At 37.9% G+C, this 25,476-nt stretch overlaps 1 protein-coding gene and 1 long non-coding RNA gene across 3 annotated transcripts in view; one reads left to right on the top strand and one right to left on the bottom strand.

Annotated features, from left to right (window-relative positions):
* LOC132525906 (uncharacterized) overlaps positions 1 to 4,555 on the bottom strand; it is a 269,675-nt gene extending 265,120 nt beyond the window's left edge. The window contains exons 1-2 of the long non-coding RNA XR_009542401.1: positions 4,529 to 4,555; positions 2,510 to 2,554 (exon numbers count right to left, since the gene is read on the bottom strand). This is a non-coding gene — a long non-coding RNA (uncharacterized LOC132525906). The remainder of the gene's footprint in view (positions 1 to 2,509; positions 2,555 to 4,528) is intronic.
* Positions 4,556 to 4,561: 6 nt separating this feature from the next.
* Positions 4,562 to 24,863, top strand: ARL14EP (ADP ribosylation factor like GTPase 14 effector protein). Of its 2 annotated transcripts, XR_009542400.1 has the most exons (5): positions 4,562 to 4,767; positions 16,980 to 17,455; positions 19,237 to 19,364; positions 20,751 to 22,847; positions 24,740 to 24,863. XR_009542400.1 is itself a non-coding variant. In XM_060159484.1 (4 exons), the coding sequence occupies exons 2-4, from the start codon at positions 17,030 to 17,032 to the stop codon at positions 20,977 to 20,979; spliced, it is 783 nt and encodes a 260-aa protein (XP_060015467.1). In that variant the 5' UTR covers positions 4,562 to 4,767; positions 16,980 to 17,029; the 3' UTR covers positions 20,980 to 24,637. The 2 variants fall into 2 exon arrangements, 1 of the variants encoding a protein (XP_060015467.1); XM_060159484.1 differs by lacking the exon at positions 24,740 to 24,863 and having other exon boundaries at positions 20,751 to 24,637.
* Positions 24,864 to 25,476: the final 613 nt, after the last annotated feature.

Here is a 25,476-nt window from a genome sequence, read left to right as displayed (position 1 = left end):
CCTATCCCCATCCCGGAAGAAGAGGCAATCTGCATAATAAAACCTCTGCCATTCCTTTCCCTCCCTCCCCCCACTCCCCAAAAGATGTCCCTTTCTTTTATTTTGCTAATAGCTCCCTTGCCCCACCCTTCCTACAACAATCTTCCATTTTGTACCACTCCTTGGGATGCCCTTCTAGTTGTTAGAAGACATGCTGCCCAATTCATAAACCCTTGAATAAAGCCATCTAGATCTTCAAATTTACCAGGTTGAATTTTATTTGACTAGCATATAGCTAAACTCTCAATGACTGGAAGCTATAATAATTCTTGCTAGTATATATACTTGTCAAAGAACAAAATTCAACCGAGTCCACTTTAGAGATTTTATTGTTGGGAATTCCCTGGTGGTCCAGTGGTTAGGACTCTGTGCTTCCACTGCTGGGGGCCCAGGTTCAATCCCTAGTCAGGGAACTAAGATCCCGCAAGCTGCACAGTGCGGCCAAAAAGTAAATAAAGATTGTATTGTCTTTATTCAGCGATTTATGTACGGATTAGCAGATTGAGAGAAGTTTTGAGGAACTGTACAGAATGAAAGGCTTTTACAGGTAAAAGGGCGCAAGAACAGAGAAGTCATACTAGGCATCTGCTGACTGATTAAAGTGAGGGTATTTTCCTTATATGGAGCAAAGGGAAGTCTAGGAGCCTGGTTAGGTAACTTGGGCTGAGCAGGCAAGCACTGATTGGTTTACCTTGGCCTTCCTTATTTTGGGAGAGCCAAGAATAGAAACTTTGTTAAGTTTTGGTTTGCTGACAAGGGACTTACTTAGCATGAGCGATTCCATCTTGGGCCAAAACTGGTTACTTTAATATATTAGTATTATACATATACACACAAACATGTATATGTATATATGCTTGCTACATACATACACACACATACACATACACGCATATATTTATTCCCCACAATAACCCTATAAGGCAGATGATATTATCCCTATCTTACAGATGAGGAGTTGAAACTTAAGTTATTAAAGTAACTTCCATAGGTTATGCCAGCATAAGTGGCTGATCCAGGATTTGAACCAGGCATATAATTCCAGAGCCCACTTAGAGTTGTTTTGTGCCCCAAGTGGTGCAGTGAAGTAACTTAGTGTTAGAAAACAATTACTTATGCAACCTCCAGAGTAACTAAAATGAAAAACCAACAATAACAGCTGATAAACCCAAGTGCTGGTGAACATGTTTAGGAGTACAAATTGGAGCTGAATGTAGTGCAAATTGATGCAATCACTTTGGAAAACTCTTTGGCAGTATCTACTCACACTGAACGTACACACTGCCTATTATCTAACAATTCCACTATCCAGTAAATATCCACTACATACGTTCACACAAAGTGTGGAATATACGTGCACTAAAAGACAGAATGTGCACAGCATCCTTATTTGTAAAAGCCACAAATGAAATCAACCCAATGTCTATCAACAGTGAAATGGATAAAATAACAGGTTCTCACCTTCATGTAATAGAAATACGATTCAGTCATGACAAAAAACTACTGCTACACCCAATAGAGGTGGATATAATGTTGTGTCATGAAAGCCAGACACGAAAGAGTGTATTCAGTACAATTCCAAATTCCAAAAACAGGCAAAAATAGTCTATGGTAAAAGTAGTTAGAATGGTGGTTACCTTTGTCAACAGGTGACAATAACTGGGGGCAGGGAGGGCAACTTAAAAGAATCTTCTGGGATAGTGGAATTTCTTGACCTGGGTAGTGGTTATATGGATATAAAAATTCATCAAGCTATGACTTGTGTACTTCTGTGTGACATATTAAAATTCAATATGAAAGCTTACAAAAAAAGAAGAAGAGGGGGAGAAGGAAAGCAATTACTAAGAATCCATCCTCGTTCATTTCCCATAACCCCTTTCGGAGCACCAGGCCATCTCATCTGAAACTTGGGACCCATTTCATGTTAATACTTCATGTTTTGCCTAGTTTGTGGTTCTTGTGCAATCACCTTCTTCCTCACATACATATCTAATCAGTTACGAAATCCAACTAAATCCGCTTGCTTAAGTTCTATCCTCTCTTGCTTTCTTAATTCCCTTAGTTCAGGGTTTCTCAATCTTGGCACTACTGCAGTTTTGAACCAGGTAGTTCTTTGTTGTGAGGGGTTCTCTTGTGCACTGTAGGATGTTTAGCAGTTTCCCTGTCCTCACCCCACTAGATTATCAGTAGCACCCTCTAGTTGGAATAACCAAAAATGTCTCCAGACATTACCAAATGTCTTGAGGGCAAGGGAATCACATCTCACTCCACAGAGCCACTGTCTTAGTTGATGGAAGACCTCATTATTAATCACCTGCATTAGGGCAAGAGATTCTACCCGGCCCTCCTGGACAGGACTGTACCTCTTTCCTATTCTTCACACTCCACACAGTTTTACAGTTTTCTCCAGGATAAAATCTAGTATCTCTAATATGGCCAAAAAAAAGGGTATTATCTTTCCTCTACTTACCTCTCCAGCTTCCTACCCCAGCTATACTGAATTCCTTGTAGTTCCCTGAAGGATGGATGAAAGTCAGAAGAAGTGTTAGTCAGAAGTGTTAAGTACACTAGCAGCTTAGAAGATAAATGCAAAACTCCTAGGATGTTTTATATATAGAAAATGAGTAAGCATGTACTTTGTGAAACACAGACAGAACTGTGTTAAATATACATAGTAAGTTAGTAAACTATAAGGCATATCAAAGTGAAAATAAATCAAAAATATGATGGAACGGAGCATCACTTAGAGTCAAAAAGGAATGGAAAAACTAAGATATGAATAATTATGCCATCTCTGGGATGACAACTATGTCACCCTTAATCAGCCATCCATAGGCTGATTTAGTATACATCCATAGGCTGATTTACTAGACATAGGCTGATTTACTAGACATAGTATAGTCTCTTACATGCTCTATCCAAGAAATACAAGTAAAACCCGTGTCTGTTCATCAGGCTGATTGGTAAGCTCTGGTTGTGACCAAACACATTTCCCTGCATCTATCCAACAGAGCAGGTGTGTGCCATTGGCCCAAAGCACTTTCCACCTGTGGGCCTCCTTGCTGTAACCTCAATGCTAGTCTTCATAAGCATAAGATCAGTGGGAAAGGCTGATGTGGCAACAACACATGAACACTGCATAACTCATGACCCAGCTGATGTTGCCCTTCCACTTGTTTGCACCCTAGCATAAGTGTGTCAGCTTGCCCCAACTCTTTCCCCTTACTTTTCACTAGATATTTAAATTGATTCAGTAAACCATGTTATTCAAGCATCTTAATTTGTCCTGAAAGCCTTCTGTTTCACTACCTCTAGGATAGATTGCCTAACAGTTTACTTGGAGGCCACCATTGCATCAAGCAGTTTTCCATAGACAATTCAATTCAGGCATTAATCTCCTCCCAGAATTTCCCTGCCTTAGCACCTCTCATTTTATCCTGTCCATATCCTTGCGTTTCTGATGGCATTTATCACACCACACTGTGATTAACTATTTATTCCTCTCTCTCATTAGTCTGAGCTCTCTGAAAGCAGGTATAAATTTCATTCTTCTTCTCTCATGATAACTTAGCAAAGTGCCAATCACAAAGTAACTACTAAAAGAACTACTGAATGTCACCTCCTGTGGACACAGTTGAGGGGATTACCCATTGTTCTTGCCTTTCTCCCATTTCTAAGATGGGTGTAAATTAGGGAGCGGCAAAAACCCTGACTAGGTTCAAAGCAGCATGGAGGTGTTAGGAAGGACCATTAGAGAGGTTCCCTGCAAAAAACAACTTACAGTAGGTGTGTATAGTATTGCTAGCAAGCTTGGGCTTCGGTGGATCTTATTTCCCTGTCTCACACTTTTCACCTGGCTAGTTAAAACAACAGTGGGGCGGGGTGGGGGAAGGGGTCCTCCTACCCCCACCTGAAAATGGCTGCAGGCTCAGACGCTTCAGGCTAAGGGATTTAGGGCCCTCAAAGATTGTGGGTGAATAAAATCTGTTTTAGAAATTAATAGCTCCTAAATTGGCCCAGACAATAGGGTTACAAGAAAGATACTGTGTGTGTGTGTGTGTGTGTGTGTGTGTGTGTGTGTGTGTGTGTGTGTGTGTGTGTGTGTGTGTTTCCCTTCTGAAAATTTGCAAGCATCTTCCTGGTGCCTACACTCTACTCAAAGTAATAAACATAACTATTCTTATAATTTATAATAAAGGAGATGTATTTTGGAATATATTTCGCTTGAGTGAAAGAAATCAAAATGTGAGACCCTAAATACAGGGTCTCTTCTGAAAGTCTTTTTTAACTCATTCACTTCTTCAGAGATTAGAAGGGTTGGGGTGCAAGAATGTGGCATCACGCACAGGCGCAGAGATTCGCGAACACAACCCAAGTTAGCCAAATTTGCATCTTGTAAAAGGTGGCCCCAGACACCGCCCAACTCCCTAACGTCCAACAGAAGAAAAAAAAAAAATCCAGACAGCCTCTGAAGCAACCATTGCCTCACCTGGATTCATTCGCCAATTCACGCCGCCCCGCCCTGTCCGCCCCGGAGGCGGTGGGCCAAGCTCCGTTCCCCTCTAGGCTTCTCCCAGCCCTCTCTTTATGGTAGCGCTGAGACTCTCTAGCCTGGCTCGCCGCCCTCTCGCTGGTAGCGCCGGGGGGAGCCGAGAAGCCGGCTGCCGAGGCCCAGCTGAGACGTTGCGGGTGCGGCCCGACCCCGGCGATTGAGAGCTCCCGCTAAAGGTGGGGAGGGCTGGGGGAGGCTTTGGGGAGGGTCGGGGGCGTGGAGACCGATCTCTGGGTGGGAGGAGGGCCCGGGCCAGGTGATGGAGGTCCCCAGGAGAGGAGGGGGAGCAGGTCGGACACGTGAGGGGGATTTTCAGCTGCTAACTGTGGCCTCCGCTAGCCTGCCACCCTGCAGCGTTCCCCGCTTCCTCCGTTTCATCTGCGGCCCCTTGTGTCAAGGCCCAGTACGGTTTCTACCACCGCATCTGTTGACCCCGCGGGTCGTCGCCACCCTTAGGGAGACCTGGAGCCCTGCTAATTTTGATTTAGGCTTGTCTTATTTAGAGGAGAGCTTTGCGGCCTAGAGCGCCATCCACAGCTTATATCTCTGCTGTTTGGTTTTTATTTTTTAAATCGGAGCCCTCCCAGCCCTAGCTGTTTGGTTGAGGCCGGATGCCGAATAGTCTTCTTTCTTACGTTCCCGTACCGTGAACATGGTAGAGGCTCATATGATGTATCTGGTGGCTTGCAATATTCTGATACAGCCGTGAAGTAGGGGCGTTATGCATATGAGCACAGGGTTGAGGTGGGGATAATTGCAGGATCCTGAGCACCTAGTCACATTGATTTGGGCCGATTCAGCCTTCTTTGTGTGAGATTCTGGCAGTTTAGGAACATGTATTCATTCGAAAGATGTTCTCTACTAAGTGCCAATGTTGTGCTAGTTAGAGAAGTTACAGCTGTAACAGGACCCTGGTGATTCCTTGCCCTCACGGAGCTTAATACATAATGGGAAAAACTAACAAGAAAGCCTGTGATGAGTGCTATGAAAAGGGAAGTCCCTGAAGTTCCTTACTCTTTTGCCTTGAGTGATAGAGAAAATAACACCATATATATAGAAGAACTTTGCTAGTAGACTATTTTGACTTAGAGTATGTGACGTTTGAACAAGTAATGCCATGCTAAAGAGTCCAGACTTTGTTTTCTAGGAAGAGGTGGAAGTGTTTTCAACAGAATAGCTTACAGTTCAGTGTCACAATCATTTACCCAACTGTTTGACAGTTTAAGTATAGTATTAAGTACTGTTTGACAGTGTTGACCACATCCAGAATTCAGGTAGAATAAAGAGAGCTTTGCTCATTCATCTTAGTCTGGAAACAGTCTTTCAGTTGTTGAAATCAAGGGATTCTGTTCTCTTTGACGGTTTAGGACCATAGGAATAGAGAGAAATCACAAATGGAGTTTGGAGACCTGAAAGGTTTGCTAAATTGTGCCAAATGTGAGCAGTAGGAAGTATTTAGATGGGTCTTATTGTTTTAATCCATTCATCCAGCCTATGTCTTTTGATTGGAGCATTTAGTCTATTTACATTTAAAGTGATTATTGATAGGTATGTACTTATTGCCATTTTGTTGATCATTCCTGGTTGTTTTTGTGGTTCTTCTCTGTTCTTTGCTTCTCTTGGTCTCTCCCCTCATGTTTTGATGATTTTTTTTTAATGTTATGTTTGCTTCCTTTCTCTTTGTTTTTTTGTGTATCTATTATAGGTTTGTGGTTACCATGAGATTCATGTATATTGACATATATATATATATGTTTATTTTAAACTAATTCTTGGCGTAAGATTGAATGCTCTAAAAGCACATTTTACTCTCCACCCCATGTTTTATGTTTTTGATGTCATATTTTACATCTTTTTATTTTGTGTATCTCTTAAATACTTAATTGTAGTTATAGTTGATTTTACTACCTTTGTTTTTTAACTTTCATACCTGTTTTTAAGCAGCTGATTCACTGCCTTGACTATAAATTTGCCTGCACCAGTGCAGTTTTTTTTTCATATATTTCCTTATTTCTTGTTATGGCCTCTTCTACTCAAAGAAGATCTTTAACATTTCTTGTAAGACTGGTTTAGTGATGATGAACTTCTTTAGTTTTTGCTTGTCTGGGAAACTCTATCTCTCCTTCAATTCTAAATGATGACTTTGCCAGGTAGAGTAATCTTGGTTGCAGGTTTTTTCCTTTCTGCACTTTAAATATATCATGCAAAGTTACTGCTAAAAAACCGGCTGATAGTCTTTCAAGGGTTCTTTTGTATGTGATTAGTTGTTTTTCTCTTTCTGTCTTTGAAATTCTCTATCTTTGACTTTTGCTGATTCAATTATAGCTTGTCTTGGTGTGTCTTTAGGTTTATGTTGTTTGGAACTCTCTGTGCTTCTTGAACCTGGATATCTGTTTCTTTCCCCAGGTTAGGGAAGTTTTCAGCCGTTACTTCTTCATATATGTTTTCTATTTCTCTTCTTCTCCTATAATGCAAATGTTAGTATGCTTGATGTTGTCTCTGAGGTCCCTTAAGCTCTTTTAAATTTTTTGCTTTTTGCTTTTCTGCTTGGATGACTTCCACTATTCTGTCTTCTAGATTGTTGACCCAGTATATTTTTCATTTCAGTTATTGTATTCTTCATCTCTGTTTGGTTCTTTTATATCCTAACTCTTAAGTTCTCAGTGTGTTCCTTCATTTTTCTCCCAAGTTTGTTAAGCATCTTTATGACCATTACTTTGAACTCTTTATCAGGTAAATTACTTATCTCTATTTCCTTAGGGTTTTTTCCTGGACTTTTATCTTGTTCTGTTTTTTTTTTGGAACATATTTCTCTGTCTCCTCCTTTTGTTTAACTCTGTTTTCGTATTAATTAGGTGAAACATCTACCTCTCCGAGTCTGGAAGGCATGGCTTTGTGTAGGAGTGTCCTCTGTATGGACCGTGTGTGCCAGGCACCTTTGTCAGGCTGGTTGGACCTGGAGCAGGTGTGCGCCAGTGTGTCCTGGAGCACGTTCACATTGGGACCACCCTAGTGAGGTGACTGGAGCTGGAGCAGGCATGAGTGGAGCAGGGGAGGGATGCGGTCCCAGGGCTTGCTGTGCTCAGACCACCTTGGCAGGACAAGTGGAGCTGGGGGGTGGGGTGGGCCTGGGGCATGCTGGGGCAGCCTTGGCAGGCCAGTAAGAGTACCTGGACCATGATTCTGTCCGCACTATTAAGGTGTACGGGGGACACACAAAAAATGGCACTTTCTGGCACCTTGGACCCCAGAGACAGTTTCAGCAGTTCTCTGCCCATTTGGCAGACACTTGAGGGTTAGTAAATGGATTTCCTTCATCTAGAGCGTAGGTGCCCTTTAAACAGTTGCTTCTTTGCCCTGCTCTAGTGTGGGCAAGTCTGCGTACAGGCCCCTCAGTGATATGCCTCCCTACTGAAGGTCCTCGTCAGGGTTGGGGTTCCCATCGATACCATGCCTCCATCTCTTTTATGCATCCCCTGTGTTGTCCCTCTATCACTTATCACTTGTTCTGCAGCCCTCAGTTCTTCTTTGGCAGGAATGGATCTGTATGTAGGTACAAATTCAGCGTATCCGTGGGAAGAGATGAGTTCAGGGTCTTCCTACACTACCATCTTTGACTGGAACCTCCCAAATATTTTATTTTAAATAATACTATGGACCATATTTTTGTTTTAAGTTCACTTTATCTTTCTTATGGGGCCTGGGTCTTCTTGAGGTTTAAGACTATCCCACTTGGCCATTTAACCCTTCTGTTAGTACCCATTCAAGTGTCCTGTAGGTAGTTAGTATTTGAAGATAATGAGCACAAAAAGTTACCAGTTGCCAGTGGCATGATTTGTGTGTGTGTGTGTGTGTGTGTGTGTGCGCGCGCGCGCGTGTGCGCGTGTGTGTGCGTATGTGCGCGCCCGCGCGCACGCTGGCAGGCACATGCTTAGGACTGAAACTGCTGATTTGCAAAATAGGGGTGAAGTTGTTTTTTTTTTAATTAAGTAAAAGGTAAATGGGGAAATGCCTTACAAATTGTAAGACCCCTATACCGAAAAAACAAGACGTTTTTCCTGAAAGGGAAAGACTCTTAAAAATTGACCTAAAAATTCAGTAATTTTTTTTTCGTTAAATTTCCTCTTAATGCTCTTTTTCCCACTAACTTGAAGTGGTAACCAAGCACCACTATCTCCCTCTGCTTTTGTTTTGTTAGTGGAAGTGATGGTTGTGGTTCTGCTTTGACTAACTCCTATAGGAGGCCTGTGATCATGTCCTAGAACTTGTGTTATTAGGGAAACTTGCTACTGTCGTGGCCTTGTATGAGGTCACTCAGCTTCTTCAGTGCATCCAGCCTACCTACCATAGAGTTGGGTAATGAATAGCAAGAGATAGTGTTTAAAACTTATTCCATGGAATCTATAAAAAAAATAATTTTAAAATATAATGTTTAAAAAATGAACTGATAGATAAAGAGAACGGATTGGTAATTGCCATTGTCAGGGGTTAGGGTGGGCAAAATGGGTGAAAAGGGGGTCAAAAGGTACAAACTTCCAGTTGTAAATAAGTAATGGGGATGTAACATCCAACATGATAACTAGTTAATAATACTGTACTGCATATTTGAAAGTTGCTGAGGGAGTAAATCTTAAAAGTTCACATCACAGAAAAGAAACATTTGTAACTGTGGTGACAGTTGTTAACTAGACTTATTGTGGTGATCGTTTTGCAATATATACAAATATTATATCATTACATCGTATACCTGAAACTAATATAATGTTATGTCGGGTGATACCTCAGCTTTTTAAAAAAGCTTATTCCCTAACTTGTCAGTGTTCAGATATATGAGGAGCAAATGCCTGTGTTTACTACCTAAGGTATAGAAGAAGGGGTCTAATAAATCTATATTTATTTCATTCTCTCTCGACTCTTCTGGGAGTGCTATAAAAATATTGGAAGTTAATCTTAGAATCACAAAACATACTCTATTTAGGTACTGAAGGAAAGTATTGGCAATTCTAAGGCAAGAGAAAATTGAAAATGCAGAACTTTTAAAAGCAAGTGTCAAATAATAAAATCCAGAGTTAGTAAGGAGAGACTTTATTGAAAGGGTTATTGCAAGAGGGGAAAAGGGATTATAGCAGTGGAGAGAATTCTCTGACCAAAAGATTCACCAGCTTCTCAAGGGATGAGTAAACAAAGCCAAAACAGAACTGCTGGGTCTGATTGTAGATCCCAGATTGTTTTGCCCTGAGGCCAGCGTATTCTCTGGAGGGGTCCTTTGCTGGCTCTGGCTGAGGGTAGGCCAAAGTTCAGGGACCTAGGGGAAGGAGAGAAACTTAAAATATGGTTAACAAGCATTTTGTTCCAATTGATTATTTTCAACAAGTAGTTCAGCTCATTATTCATAAATTTATAAATGAGACAATGGGAATTTGGAGGTCCTTTGTCCTGGTCATAGGTAAACAAGGGGATGTTCTTGAGTCTTATGGAAGCCATATGGAGAGGAGTAGGAGGGTTTCGTGGCTATTCAAGAACCAGGAGCACAGGTCTCAAGTAAAATTTGACTTGTTAAAAAGGCATTTTACTATTTGAAATGGAAAATAATTAAGTGTACAAATAAAATTCATTGAAACATTTATCCAGGAAGGCCTTAGGATATTCATTGACATTCAGGAATTTAAAAATCCTCCATCACTACCTGTAGTTTGAAAGCACTTAAAGACCAGTCTCATTTATATCTGAAATTTTCCTAAGGCGGTGGGGGGAGTGGAAAACAAATCTAAATTACTCAGGTCTAAATGAACACATTTGGGGCTTTTTGTTTGTTACATGGTTTTCATCTTAACCTATAAGAAGCTGGATTTTTTTTTCATTCCATCAAAGTGACTTGGCTGGAGCAAATTAATTTTTTCCTATGTTTAAAATATAATTTTCCACAAAAAAGGGAGAAGGAAGTAAAATCATGACTGTCACACAGATATAAAATTAGCAACACGTGGTTTTTGTTTACCTTATTAATGAGGGGACTGGTAAGATGTTATATAATCAGTTCAAATGACAATCAAAAGAACTGACACATTTACTGATCAGGAATATTGAAATAAATGAGCAAATAGAGGCAAAACTGTCTTCTTCCACAGTGGGCCAGGGGCGTCAATTGTACCTCTACCAGACAGAATTTACAAGAATATAGACAAGAGTTGTTTTGCGTTGCTGTTAGTTTTGTACAGTTGTCAGCTGTAAAATAGCTCAAAGGCAATGAAAGACTCAGAGCTCTCATGTGATGGGAATGTGAAAACCCTGAAGGTTGTACTCTTTAACAGCGCGGTTTTCCACTGAAGCAGGTATTTCTTTCTATACCTAGTTTATGAAATTTACAACTCCCCCTCCCCCCTCAAATAATCTTCCCTAAGTGTCGGACTTCCTGGAAGGCAAGTACATGTCTGTGTGTGTGTGTTTCTTATTTTTTGATATACTCTACAAATATAGAAGGTGCTTGGTTAATGTTTTTCACTGAATTATCTAAAGCAGTGCATCTCAAACTGTACTGTGCTTACATATCACCTGTGTATTTCCTTTTTAAATGCAATTCTGATTCAGTGAGTGTGGGGCTTTCCTGAGATTTCTCTTTTCTAGTTAATAATAAGTTCCCAGCTGATGCTAGTACTATTCAATAGTTCATGGACAGTAAATAGTAATGTATTTCTGACTGTTAATTGAGGAAGATATTAGATAATCATTACTGGAGAATATGGCACCATACTGCAGGTGAAGGGAGCAACATGAAGCCACTAGACTATCACTTGAAGAAAAAAAAATACTAATTGTGGGCCACATTGCCAGAGCACAGGCCAAAATGAGCAAAAGAAACAGTTGCTCGGAAACAGATCCAAAAAACTCTATAGCAGGGCTTCCCTGGTGGCGCAGTGGTTGAGAGTCCACCTGCCGATGCAGGGGACAGTGGTTCGTGCCCCGGTCCGGGAAGATCCCACATGCCGCGGAGCGGCTGGGCCCGTGAGCCATGGCTGCTGAGCCTGTGCGTCCGGAGCCTGTGCTCCGCAGCGGGAGAGGCCACAACACTGAGAGGCCCACGTATCGCAAAAAAAAAAAAAAAAAAACTCTATAGCAGAACTTTAGCTTCAGAGAAGAGAACAGAAATGGGGACACTGGGAGATACAACAGGGGAGGAGCAACCAGAGGGGTGTAAGTTTTAGAAGGCAGGCAGTAACCACCGAAGATCACTGCCTGAAATTTTGTGTTCCTTGAGCTAACCTGACTTTTTTTTTTTTAAAGCAATGCTTGAACGTAAAACTGCTTTGACACAGGTGTGTACACTTTTACCGTGACGGTTTCACTCAAGTTAGTGGTATCAATATGCCATTGAGCTTTAAGCAATGTGTAAAATATATTTCGTACTGCAACTAGTGATTTGTCTTCTGTCAGATGGGGCACTTTAATTTTTAACTGAGCAGGTCCTGTAATTTGTTCATAAGTAGGTCAGTTTTCTTTTAGCAGCAAATAGGAGGTGGAAGATAATGTGAAGCTGGCACCAAAGAGATCTCTATTTACTGGAATATGCAAAAAAAAAAAGGCATGGTAAATGAGGCCACCAGATTTAGCAAATAAAAATACAGGATGCCCAACTAAATTTGAATTTCAGACAAACAACAAATTACTTTTTAGCAATATTTGGGATATAATTAAAATTATTTATGCATTATCAAAAATTCAAATTTAACTGAGCATCCTGTATTTTATCTGGCAACTCCAATAGTAAATAATTCTACCCTAACAGTGATACCTGAGAGATGGCTTCTTAGAAAATAGCATAATTGTGCAGCAATTTAATTCCTTCAAGTGTTCCTCCATTATGTACTTAAAAGTACGCCAAGAGTTCAAAATGGTTAGAAGCCATTGTTTACCCAGAAGGGGATGTTTTCAAAGACTGATAGGGTCATGGCTAACTTGCAGGAAAAACAAATTCCGCTCTATGCTTTCCAACTACGAGTCTAGATTCTTAGTGGTTTAAGGTTAATAAAAGAATTTATGCAATTGTGGAAGATGTCCAAGCAAATACTTACCAGAAAAATTAATTTAGTAGGAATTAATCATATTTCCCAATTTCCAAGAGCATCAGATCACTTAGAAATAAGGATTCAACCTCACCGGTATAACTTGAGTCTACTGATAAACTCTTGTGAATGACATCGTAATTTAGCCAAGATTAAAGGAAAATAAAGGAATAGAAGCCCCTAGTAGCAAAGAAAAAAAAAAAACTCCCTAACGGGTAAAAATGTTTTATTGCCATGGACAGATAGAATTTCTAAAATAAAATTTCCAAGTCACAAGATGCTTTTCCTATCAAATATGATCAGGGTATAACTTCTTGAATGCTAAGAAATAGTTTTACGTTCAAAAAATCATATTATACATTAGTGGCTACAAATCGGTGACAGTTACCTACAAAGATAAAGAATCTGTGGCATTAATAAGACATTAAGCATTAGCAGTCTCCATACTGTGCTGTGGGGATAGTTGATCAAATTTCCTTCCTGTTGACTGTTAAGGAAGGTCAGAGCCAGATTTGTGACACTATCTGCTGAAGTTTAATACAACATAGTTTGGTGGTGGTGTTTTATAACCGTCTCTCTGGCTTCTTCTTTTCCATTCCTTAATTTATCTTAACCCACTTATCTGTTAAAATAAAACAAATAATTAGATTTATACAAGCATTTTCCTCTGATGTGATTGGGACCTATACTTGGTAATTAAATTTTAAAAGTTGGTTAAAATATACTCTGATTTAATCAGCTTTTAAATTTTTTAAGTTAAAACGTTCAAACACTTTAAATTCTGGGGTTTTTTGGGAGGGGTGGCAGTGGGGACCGTGTCTGGCCAGCCCTCATCATGTCCAGGTACTTCAGGTAACACTGCATTTCCCAACCAGGGCCAGACCCAGGGTGAGGCAAGAGAGGCACCTGTGGTGCAAATCTGGGTGGGTGCCCGCCTTCAGGGGCGCGCCAGTGTCTTATCCCAGGCTCAGCCCACTCTTGACCTCTACTCATCCCCCATAAATTCTGTTTTTTAATTTTGTATTTTAACTTAAGACATAGAAATGTATATTTACTCACCATTTTTTATTACATGAGACTACTCTTTTCTTTGTATATGGCTTTACTGATTACAGTTTCTCTCTGCAGAAAACATATCAGAAAGTATCTAAGCTTTCTAACCCTTTTTTTAATGTGGAGCAAAGCTTATAAAAACACTTGCAAGATTTCTGGATCCTTTACTTTTTCAGTACCTCGCCACTGCCCGGATTTCAGTGGTTCACATCTATTTTCAACAACAGTTTTTTCCTAGTGACTTGTATTTGTTAAAACTTGTCTTACGAATTCAACTAAATTTTTGTATTTGCTTTGAAAAATATTTATTTGAAATATTTCAAAGCAAAAATATTTGCTTTGAAAAATATTTATGAAAAATAGTTATGAAAAATTTCAAACAGGGCACAGAAAATAATGAAAAACTTGTGTAGATACCGTTTTCTTCTATAAATCTCTCTTTAAAAAAAAAGTCCTTCCTCTTTAGAAGTATATATACCACAGACTTGGTATCTATTATTCTTAATGTATATTTTAGCATGTATTCAAGTTCTTATCCAGGAACAACACATACTATTGTATATGTAAAATTTTACGTGATATACTATATGTCCTTTTGCAGCTTTTTCACTTGTGATTATCTTTGAAATTTATTCAAATTGACTCATTTAATTCATGCAGTTTTTTTTTTTTGTTTTTGAGGTACGCGGGCCTCTCACCGTTGTGGCCTCTCGCATTGCGGAGCACAGGCTCCAGACGCGCAGGCTCAGCGGCCATGGCTCACGGGCCCAGCCGCTCCGCGGCATGTGGGATCTTCCCGGACCGGGGCACGAACCCGCGTCCCCTGCATTGGCAGGCGGACTCTCAACCACTGCGCCACCAGGGAAGCCCCCATGCAGTTTATTTTTAACTGTCCTGTAGCAGTCCCTGTTGAGTAACCTACAATTTCTCACTCTTTACCATTGGGTTATTTCCAATTTTTCACTGTTAAAAGCGATGCTGAAAGACTTTGTATGTATCATGCGCAAAGTCCTTATGCTCACATGGGACATACATTTCTCTGGCACAGACACATAGAGCTGAAAATGCAAGGCCCTGGGATGTGGACTTCTTCCGTTTTGCAAGAAATTACCAAAAACTCTAAAGCAGTTGCAGCAGTTTACATTCCTACAAGGTATAAGGAGCATGTAAGAATTGGCCACACTTTTGCCTTCACTATGTTACCAGATTCTTAAAATCTTGCCAAACAAATGTTTGAGAACTGGTATTTCATTTGCATTCTCCTGATAACTATGAGGTTAAACACCTGCATTTGTTGGCTGTTTTGTTCTCTTCCTCTGTGAATTGCCTGTGTATATTTGTTTCATTTACTAATGGGTGGTCATTTTCTCACTGATTTGTAGAAGTCAGGGGATTTTTTGTATATTTGGCATAATAATCCCAACAACACCTATCCAGTGTGACTTCTTTTCCCTTCCTTAGAGTTATATAGAAATGTTTAATTTGGACATAAAATCAAACGTGTCCATCTTTTTCTTTGATATGTCCTTTCTTGTTTGAGAAATTCTTCTCTACCCCAGTGTCACAAAGTCTTCTATGTTTTCTTATAAACATTTTTACAGTTTTTCTTTTCAAGTTTTATTTCATAATAACATCTGGAATTGATTTTTGTTTGTGAGAAAAAGATTTTAGTCTGTCTTTTTCCATATGGTTAGCCAGTTGTCCAAGCATCTTTAATTAAATCTTTCTCCCATTAATGTGTTATACCTATTTTTTTTAATTCTATCAAACATTTATTTATTTATTTACATCTTTATTGGAGTATAATTGCTTTACAATGGTGTGTTAGTTTCTGCTTTATAACAAAGTGAATCAGTTATACATATACATATGTTCCCATATCTCTTCCCTCTTGCGTCTCCCTCCCTCCCACCCCTCCAGGCGGTCACAAAGCACTGAGCTCATCTCCCTGTGCTATGCTGCTGCTTCCCACTAGCTATCTACCTTACGTTTGGTAGTGTATATATGTCCATGCCTCTCTCTCGCTTTGTCACAGCTTACCCTTCCCCCTCCCCATATCCTCAAGTTCATTCTCTAGTAGGTCTGTGTCTTTATTCCTGTCTTACCCCTAGGTTCTTCATGACATTTTTTTTCTTAAATTCCATATATATGTGTTAGCATACGGTATTTGTCTTTCTCTTTCTGACTTACTTCACTCTGTATGACAGACTCTAGGTCTATCCACCTCATTACAAATAGCTCAATTTTGTTTCTTTTTATGGCTAAGTAATATTCCATTGTATATATGTGCCACATCTTCTTTATCCATCCGATGATGGACACTTAGGTTGTTTCCATCTCTGGGCTATTGTAAATAGAGCTGCAATGAACATTTTGGTACATGACTCTTTTTGAATTATGGTTTTCTCAGGGTATATGCCCAGTAGTAGGATTGCTGGGTCATATGGTATTGATTTATAATACGACATGTCATACACCAAGCCCTCATCTTTTCATGGATCTATGTGTCTATAGTATACTGATACCACACACTTTTAATTATAATAGCTTTATAGTAAATATTTTTTTTGTTTTCTTTTCCTTCAAGATTATCTTGGCTTTCTTGAAACTTTACTCTTCCATATAGACCAGCTTGCTAAATCCCAGGGGGTGGGGGAGTTGTGGAATACCTGGTGAAATTTTGATTGGAATCATATTGAATTTATAGATAAATTCCTAGAAAATTGACATATTTACTGTAGTCACACTTGCCATGATTAATTTCTACATTTATTTAAGGTTTCATTTGTCTTTCTGTTTGATCGTCTTCTCCATAAAAGTCTTACATATCTTTTGTAAGATTTATATATCTTGTAAGATATCTTTGTAATGTTTTTGTTTCCAGCATGCTTGCTGAATTATCTTACTGGTTCTAATAGTTTGTCCATTGAACCTCTTGTATTTTCCATTTAGATATTCATATCTTTGAGTAATATTTCTTATTTCTTCCTCTTCAATCTTTATATTGAATACCTTTTAATACCTTTTAATATGGTGTTAAATGGGAACTGTGATATAAGTATTCTTGTGTAGTTCTAACTTTACAGAGAATGCTTCTAATGTTTTATAATTAAATATAATAATGTTTTTGTAGGATCTTGGTAAATGTCTTTCTATTCCTTGCTTGCTAAGAGGTTTCTTTCTATTATGTAGATATTGAATTTTATCAAATGCTTTTTCAGTTTCCCAGATAAAAATTTTGCAGCACAAATCGGACTCTTTAATGTTTTCTCTAGGGTGATCTGCTAGACAAAAATCAAAAAGAGGAAATTTGCTAGAATCAAAAATGATGGATCCATGTTCAGTTGGAGTCCAGCTTCGTTCCACAAATGAGTGCCATAAAACCTACTATACTCGTCATACAGGTTTCAAGACTTTGCAAGAATTGTCATCAAATGACATGCTTTTACTTCAACTTAGAACTGGAATGACACTTTCTGGGAACAATACAATTTGCTTCCATCATGCAAAAATTTACATCGACAGATTTGAGGATTTGCAGAAGTCATGCTGTGACCCATTTAACATACACAAAAAACTAGCCAAAAAAAATTTACATGTAATTGATTTAGATGATGCCACTTTTCTGAGTGCAAAATTTGGAAGACAGCTTGTACCTGGTTGGAAACTTTGTCCAAAATGTACACAGATAATCAATGGAAGTGTGGATGTTGATTCTGAAGACCGGCAGAGAAGAAAACCTGATTCAGATGTATGTATAGTCATTTTTTCTCCGTTACTTCTACAATGTAGGGTTATAATTATAAGGAAATCACATTTATATCACTATTTATTACAGTTGAGCCTTGAACAACACAGGTTTGGACTGTGCAGGTCCACTTATATGTGGATTTTTTTCAGTCAATACAGTACTATACAATCTGTGGTTGGTTCAATCCAAAGTTGCAGGGGGCCAACTGTGGGACTTGAACATCCTAGCATTTTGGTCTCCACAGCGGATCTTGGAACCAGTCCCCCTCAGATACCAAGGGAAGACTGTACACTAACTAGCAGGCAGTGAATATAAAGTTGGGGAGGTGAAAATAAATGGTGTTTCTAAATATTTGTGTAAACCCAGATTGTTTGGTAAAGAAAGTTGGCTTAGGAAAAGAATAACATCACCGCAGCGGGAGAGGCCACAGCAGTGAGACGCCCGCGTACCACAAAAAAAAAAAAAAAAAAAAAGAATAACATCATATTCCCAAGACTTTCAAGCCATAGCTGCTAGTGCTAAGACATTCTGGCACAGCCAGGACTTAACCATCCTAGCTCCTTTTCTGATACCAAAGTAACTCAGTAGGATATGCCAGCCAGCAAGGGTCTGAAATGTAGCAGCTTGAAGTCCCCTTTTTTTTGAAGGACTTGAAAACTGCTACTTTAAAAGGAACTTCAGAAGTGACTTGATAATTGTTTCTTATTTCAGCCTTTCTTTCTACTTTGGCACTATCCCATTCTTGTTTGGGATTTTAAGATGCTTGTGAATTTCCTTTGCTTCTAGCTCTCAATTCTTACTTGGTATGGTCAAGACTAATTTTAGGACTCCCTACTGTCAAAAAGCGTACATTTTTACATTGTAAGCATTAATTATTTTATAACTCTCTTCCTTAGTCACATGTTACCTTTAAATTATTTAACCGTATCAGAATAACTTAAGATTTCATAAAGCTGTCTCTGGTGCAGAACAAGGACTGGTACATCAAAGGAGCACTTCTCAAATTTTCTATTTATAAGCAATTTATAATTCTTTCTGCTGGCATATTTTTCTCAATTTTCTCCTTTTCATTATATTAATAAACCAAATTAAAATTTTAAATTACCTGTAGTGCTTTTCCTTCGTTATCCCCTCAAAGGCATATCTACAGGACCCAATGTTATCTTGCAGTTTATACTAGGTACTTGCTGCTGTCACTTTAGATGTCTTCTACACTTCATTTATCTATTGTTCATGTGGAATGTATCACATAAACCTTTCTTCCCCCCAGATAATGAAATTAAACTCTTAACCGTCAAAATTTTGTTTTACCAATTTTTTTAAAAGGATTATAATACTGTTACAGAACTTAAAACTTTATTACTTCTCAGCTTTAAAAATGTATGTAATCGAACCTTTTCCTAAGGACTCAGGATCATTACTAGGAGCCTGTGCTGTGTGCTGTGGGTTATACAGCAGTTTTGCTGCCTTCTCTCCCATGTTGGCAGCAGCCATTGCCATTTTCACTGTGCCTGTCCTCCTCTCCTTCTAATATGCCAGAGACTAAAATTAGATAATGAAAATATCATAAATAAGTTAACCAGTAAACTTTGAATATGGTCCCGGACCATGGGCCACATAAATTTTGTTGCACTTGGGCACTAAAACCCTTTTTTTTTTCTTTTTAGTGAGTTCCAGACTGTTTTCCAGGCTAAGGAATAATCTAGATTAAGATTAAGTGAAATATTTATGTATGGTCGGATATTAAGATTTGAGTTGATAATTTGTTTACCTTTATTCAGGGAAGAACTGCTAAAGCTCTGAGGTCATTACAATTTGCAAACCCAGGAAAGCAAACTGAATTTGCTCCAGAAACTGGTAAAAGAGAAAAAAGAAGGCTTACAAAAAGTGCAGTTGCTGGTTCAGACAGGTAGGCTATGTGTTATTTAAGGTATATGTTAACTTGCTTCACATCTGTATTGTTTTCCTATCTTTCTCTTAAGTTTTGAATGTTTCTGGTTAGATATTTTAAATTCGATAATCTAGAATTAGTAAGAACCTCCAAGGGCCTCATAGAAAATTAAGGCATCCCCTTCCACTCTAAAAACTTATTTCTAAGAAAGTATCAATGAAGTGAACAAGATAACATTTTTGGCACAATAATTAAAATAATTTAAACTTAATATACTTCTCTTTTTGTTTTGTTTTTGGCTGCGTTGGGTCTTTGCAGTGTGCAGGCTTTCTCTAGTTGCGGCGAGCGGGGGCTACTCTTCGTTATGGTGTGCGGGTTTCTCATTGCAGTGGCTTCTCGTTGCGGAGCACGGGCTCTAGGTGCATGGGCTTCCATAGTTGTGGCATGCAGACTCAGTAGTTGTGGCTAGCGGACTCTAGAGCACAGGCTCAGTAGTTGTGGCGCATGGGCTTAGTTGCTCCGTGGCATGTGAGATCTTCTGGGACCAGGGCTCGAACCCGTGTCCCTTGCACTGGCAGGCGGATTCTTAACTACTGCACCACCAGGGAAACCCTATACTTCTTATAGCTAAAATAATTCACTTGTTTGAAAGCACTGATATATAATCAGTATGTCTCTGCTCTATAGGTGGCAGCTAAAAAATAAATTTTATGAGAATACAGGTTACTTTTTATTTTTTACATGTCTAAAATAGAAAGTTACAGTACAGTCAATAGAATGAACAAGAAAACTAAATTGTTTAGAATATGACTTTTTAAACTGAACATATCTAAAATGCAAATTGACAAAGAAACGTTAGTGTAATCATTCAGAATTATTTTCTACATAGGCCATTTATTCCATCTGTGAAGGTTTTCCATTGAATCATGTAAGTGTTTTTAGGCCAGATTTGCTAGAGTCCATTAAAGAACAAGAAACAGATTAACTTCAATGTAAAAAACAATTGGATAGTATACTGTGATAAAAATCTGTGTTCACAAAGCAGTAGATAGATTGGTTGCTAATAAAATGTACCACTATTACCCAGCCTTTTTTTTGTTTTTTGGTAAGGAAAGGGTAAATAGTTTTAACAATTATATTATTGTTTTTAGACACAGTTCTTGTCCATTCCTTTGGATATGTTTCAACACTTTACAGTGAGGTCTCTTCTTCTCACAAGGAGCTCATTAGCTATTAATTGTAGAATAGCTTTGAGTTAGGTAAGCCATGTATCAATTTGGCGGGGTTTCATCCCTAATTCAAAACATTTTATCTCCTTAAGTTTTTTTCATTAACTGTTTTCAGCTAAATATTCAGAAATAATATATTTGTGAGGTGTAACACACCTTGTGTTTTGTATTACAGACAAGTGATCCCAGCGAAGAGTAAGGTCTATGATAGCCAGGGTCTCCTGATTTTCAGTGGAATGGACCTGTGTGACTGCCTCGATGAAGACTGCTTAGGATGTTTCTATGCTTGTCCTGCCTGCGGTTCTACCAAATGTGGTGCCGAATGCCGCTGTGATCGCAAGTGGCTATATGAGCAAATTGAAATAGAAGGAGGAGAGATAATTCATAACAAACATGCTGGATAATTTGTGGTATCAAATTACGGGATCTTTAAAGTTCCTTTCTCTATTTCTAAAATTCTGAGGTACCTTTTAAAGTTGATTGCCAAGTGGCAAACATGCACTCAGTGTGCACTAATGTTGCTTTTAGGGTGCTTTAAAGTAAATTATTTGATGTAAAGTTTGATGGACTATTTATTACTCAGCAGTCAGCTTCCAGCCTGTCTGGGTCAATGTAAACAAGCAGTGTATAGGCAGTCCTCAATTTGCACAATTCCCAGGTCCACAAATTTCAATGACAGTGATTTAGTTAAATAAGCCAGTTGCCTAACAGCACAGTTCAAATTTCAGTCACCATGGTATATTAATTGTGAGTATTTACATGAAGTACAAACTTCCTTGCTAGCTCTTAAGTCCACAAATCACTATGCAAGTAACAGATGTGCTTCAAGATCAGTGATCAATCACGTTACTTCTCTCAAATTCTGCAAGTGATTGGTCACTGCACATCTGTTACGCAGTTTGCTCAGACAGCAAAGCACAGAGTTGTGTTGACTCCTGCCACCCATGTGACATTTTACAAAGTGGATAATCAGAATTGGCCAACAAAGATGAAAGTGCAGTGAAGAAATGAAAATGATAATGCTAGAAGTGTGACTTGAATTGAACATACATAGAGTTGTAGAAGAAATCACTGATCATGGGAATATTGACACTGCTGCTATTCCAGAGCCTCTAGATATGCAGCTAGAGGAACTCAGTGAAGGCAAACTTATCATCATAAATGAGAAAAGGAGGAACACGTCCCAGAGGAAGTGATGGTAACAAACTTCACATTAAAGGAAATTACAGAGGTATTTCACAACATTGAAAGCACAAACGATAAAATGGTGGAAGCTAATCTAAACGTAAAGGATTCTGACAACTTGCAGTGGTATAGAAAAGATGCTTACCCAGTACCATAAATTACTTGACAAAAAGGCAAGTACTCTTACTCCTGATTAGTTTTTTACAGTGAAATAACAGTTTAATTTTCAGTGTTTCTAATATAAATTACAATGTACTAAGTATACTTTTTTACAATTTTTTCATTTTCTTTTATGTTTATAACTGACACTTTTTAATATTTTGACAGATTTTTTTTAAGGTCACAGAACAATAATAATTTTCCCCATTAATTATTAAGATTACTTTGATTGCCATTTTTATGGTCCCACACTACCGCCCATGCAAGGCAAGGACTACCTATAGGTGAGAATAGTACCTACTTCAGGAAGAGTTAATTTTGAGACAGCTAAGTAGTTGAACTATTTTGGAAATAATCTACATAACTAAGTACTATAATACATCATTTCTTCTCTCCACTTATTCTTTTAAAATAAGTTTTAATACTGTAAACCTTTCATTGCTTAGACTGTGTTCTTGGTGAAAATTTGTGCTTGGTGGCAAAAATCTATGTATAAAACATGGATATACATACCATATATAAGCAGATATGCATTATATCTGTGGTATTTCAATTTAATAGGGTGTTGACTAGGATTAAAAGGGCTAAAAACAGCTCCTTAATGGAGTAATAATGAAACAAGGTAGAGAAACACTGGTTGAGACAGAGTATAAATTATTTGGAAATTGATTGAATCTTGAGTTGGAATGTGTATGGGTACCCTTTGGAGGGTGGGGGTGGGTGGTAACTTCTCTCTGCTCTTTTTTTCTCAAGACAGCTATCCATCAGTCTGTCTAAAATGTTTTATTGTCTAGGACATGGCCTCTAAACTAGCTTTTTATTTTCCTTAAGTATAGTACTTCAATCAAATGAGCTTTTAGCAACTTGAAATACTTTTAGCTGTTGAAAATAGATTTATACAGCCAATTTGATGAAGTGACCAAAAGAGGTTTGTTTTTACTCCTGTATACTTTTGGTATCTGTTTAAAATGACTGGTTTTACTTTGATGGAGTGCCATTTTCAGCCATGGAATTAAAATGTCATTTTTAAGTTAGAAGTGTTTACCGACCCAATTATTAGAAATACAGTTTATCAGTTCCTTGACTGACATGTTTCAACAGAGCACTGACAAAAAGAATATTTTGTCTTTCTATGCTTAAATCAGATGCTAGATTCTTTTTTTTTCCTGAATTAAGGAAATATTTTATCACAGAAGAGACAAACACAGGCTCCTAATTTTATCTGAACTTCTAGGTTATTAGACCTTCTTAGTTGAGTTACTGCCATCATTTTTTTGCTTCTAAATATGACTTAGTGTATTGCTTAAGCTCTTCGTAGGGACAAGTTAAAATCTTAACTTTTTTGTTTAAAACAGGAACATATTTTCAACAAAATAAATGACTTTAAAATTCAAATTGTGATAGTTCAACATTCCTTAGTAAAAGAACATTTCTCTTATTTTTCAAAGATGATAAATTTTTTAAGGGAAACTTTCTTGAACAATTTTGCAAATATTTGTTCATTATGCCTATTTAGGAGACCAAACTTTTAGTGAGCATGCAAAATGTTTACAGAGAAAGGTATATCTGATTTGGAGTAGGCTGTAATAAAAGCTGTGTTTCAGAAAAACTACATCACAAGTCCACTTATGTTTTAATATAAAATTACAGTAATATAGAATACAGTGAAATTGTCTAGATCCTTTTTGTACTTTGCGTAAGTATGATTCAAAGTGGCTAAATTATTTTAGAATGCTGTTAATCTAAAAGCAAAAATAAAAGTTGTATGAAATGCGTAGCTTTGGCTATAGGTGGGTCCTGGTTGAAAAGTTAACATAAGACCACAAACGTTGGTCTTCCACAGTGTTGGTCACAAACGTTAGAGTGAAAAATGCACGTATATATGTGAATAAAATGAGTGGCATCCCAGTGATCTTTTTCCCATTTGTCTTTTACAAGTATAAGAAAATAACTACTTATCTTTGGAATATTATATATGAGATTCTTCTATTTTTAAAAATATTATGTCTATTTCTAGATAGCAAGCTGCTCTACAACCTGACAGTCTATTCTAAAACTGTTTTCCTGGCGTGGATTCAACTAAGTAATTTTTAACAGATGTATTTTGAAACATGCGTACATATATATACATATAGAGAGTGATTTATTCAGAGAATATAACTTATAGTAAGTTCCAGTATGGTTCTTAACTTTATGGAGGTCAAAGACCCCTGTGAGAAGCTGATGAAAACTATGAACTCCCCAGAAAAATGCATTTGAGTACTCATAAATATTCCACATTCAGAACCCCTGAACACATATTGAAGTACCTGGGTAATAGGCATTTTCTGTAAACCATTTGATGTTTTTGTTTTTTTTAAGTGAGGATGGCTGTCTAAAGTGTAGTTTGGTTTTTTATGTAATGTTGTAGGTGGGTTTTGTTAAGCGAAATCAGAACGGTTCAGTTCGTTGAAAGAGCTCTTGCTACCCTGAAAAGGCTAAATCCCACCGTGGCCCACCGCTCCCACGTCCAAAAAGGTAATTACATGTCGAGTAGCAATGTAGAAAACTGAGGTGTCTTACATGGACTGAGCTTTTGTAATTAGAGATTTTCTTGCATTATGGTTATGCTGTTAGAAATAGCTTAGCATCCTTGTACAAATTCATGGGACACTGCTTTAGTTTTTGCTGACATCTGCTGGTATTTTCATGAAAATAAACTCTGCTGCTGCTACTTAATGGTTAATCTCTTTGCTTATAAATTAAACTATGAACACTGGTAGTTACATTGAAGTGGGATATTTTTTAAAATTCTCAAAGTAGAATGTCTTCTCTTTTTAGCATTCTTAGGTCTTGCCCAGCAGCGGTCAACAAGTTTTTAAGAATATGAGTGAGGATATGAAAATATACATGGACACTTCTGGGTTTCTTTTTATTTTTATATAGTTGGAGAGACTGTGAAAAATAATGCTTTTACCTGTTTTTTAAAAATCATCAAATACTTCATTGAACACTTAGTTTAAAAAGTGTAATAGACTTCTCTAGAGTATATACCCCAATTTGTAGATTATCTGTAACAGCATAGTTAAGAGGATTGACTAATCTTACCAGAAGATAAGGGAGATTTATCAAATAAAACAGATTATTAACTGAGTTGGGTTAGTAATTCTCCATCTTTAAATACAATTTGAAAGTATTTAATTACAGCCCTATTAAGTGGCACGATTAAAATTTATTAATTTTTTCCCCTTGAAATGAGGGAATAATTTCTTTGAAATAATGATTAGAAACTTCAGTTTTCCTATTTTTTATCACTACAAGCAAACAGATGTTTTATTAAAAAGTTGCTGTAATCTTCCTAGACTATGGTTTTAAAATAAGTGGACTTATTAAAAATAAAATGTTTGCAAACATTGCTGAAATAGCCAAAACCTTCCAGTACTCCCAATTTCTAACAGCTAATATATACATGAAAACACGAAGTTTTGGGCTCATGATTTTCATTGTAAACAGGCTGGATGATGCTTTCTTTACTCAGTTCTTTTCAGAGGCACGTTTTGAGGTAAGGGCACATTTTA

Source organism: Lagenorhynchus albirostris, chromosome 9 (assembly GCF_949774975.1).
Source record: "Lagenorhynchus albirostris chromosome 9, mLagAlb1.1, whole genome shotgun sequence".
Lineage (NCBI taxonomy): Eukaryota > Metazoa > Chordata > Mammalia > Artiodactyla > Delphinidae > Lagenorhynchus > Lagenorhynchus albirostris.
Note: the sequence above shows the minus strand (reverse complement) of the source record. Positions and strands in the feature narration are given on the sequence as shown.

Coding starts and splice junctions, on each gene's coding strand:
- ARL14EP (XM_060159484.1), top strand. CDS start 17,030: ATGATGGATCCATGTTCAGTTGGAGTCCAGCTTCGTTCCACAAATGAG. Junction 17,456..19,236: donor GAAGAAAACCTGATTCAGAT/GTATGTATAGTC, acceptor ACCTTTATTCAG/GGAAGAACTGCTAAAGCTCT. Junction 19,365..20,750: donor GCAGTTGCTGGTTCAGACAG/GTAGGCTATGTG, acceptor TTTGTATTACAG/ACAAGTGATCCCAGCGAAGA.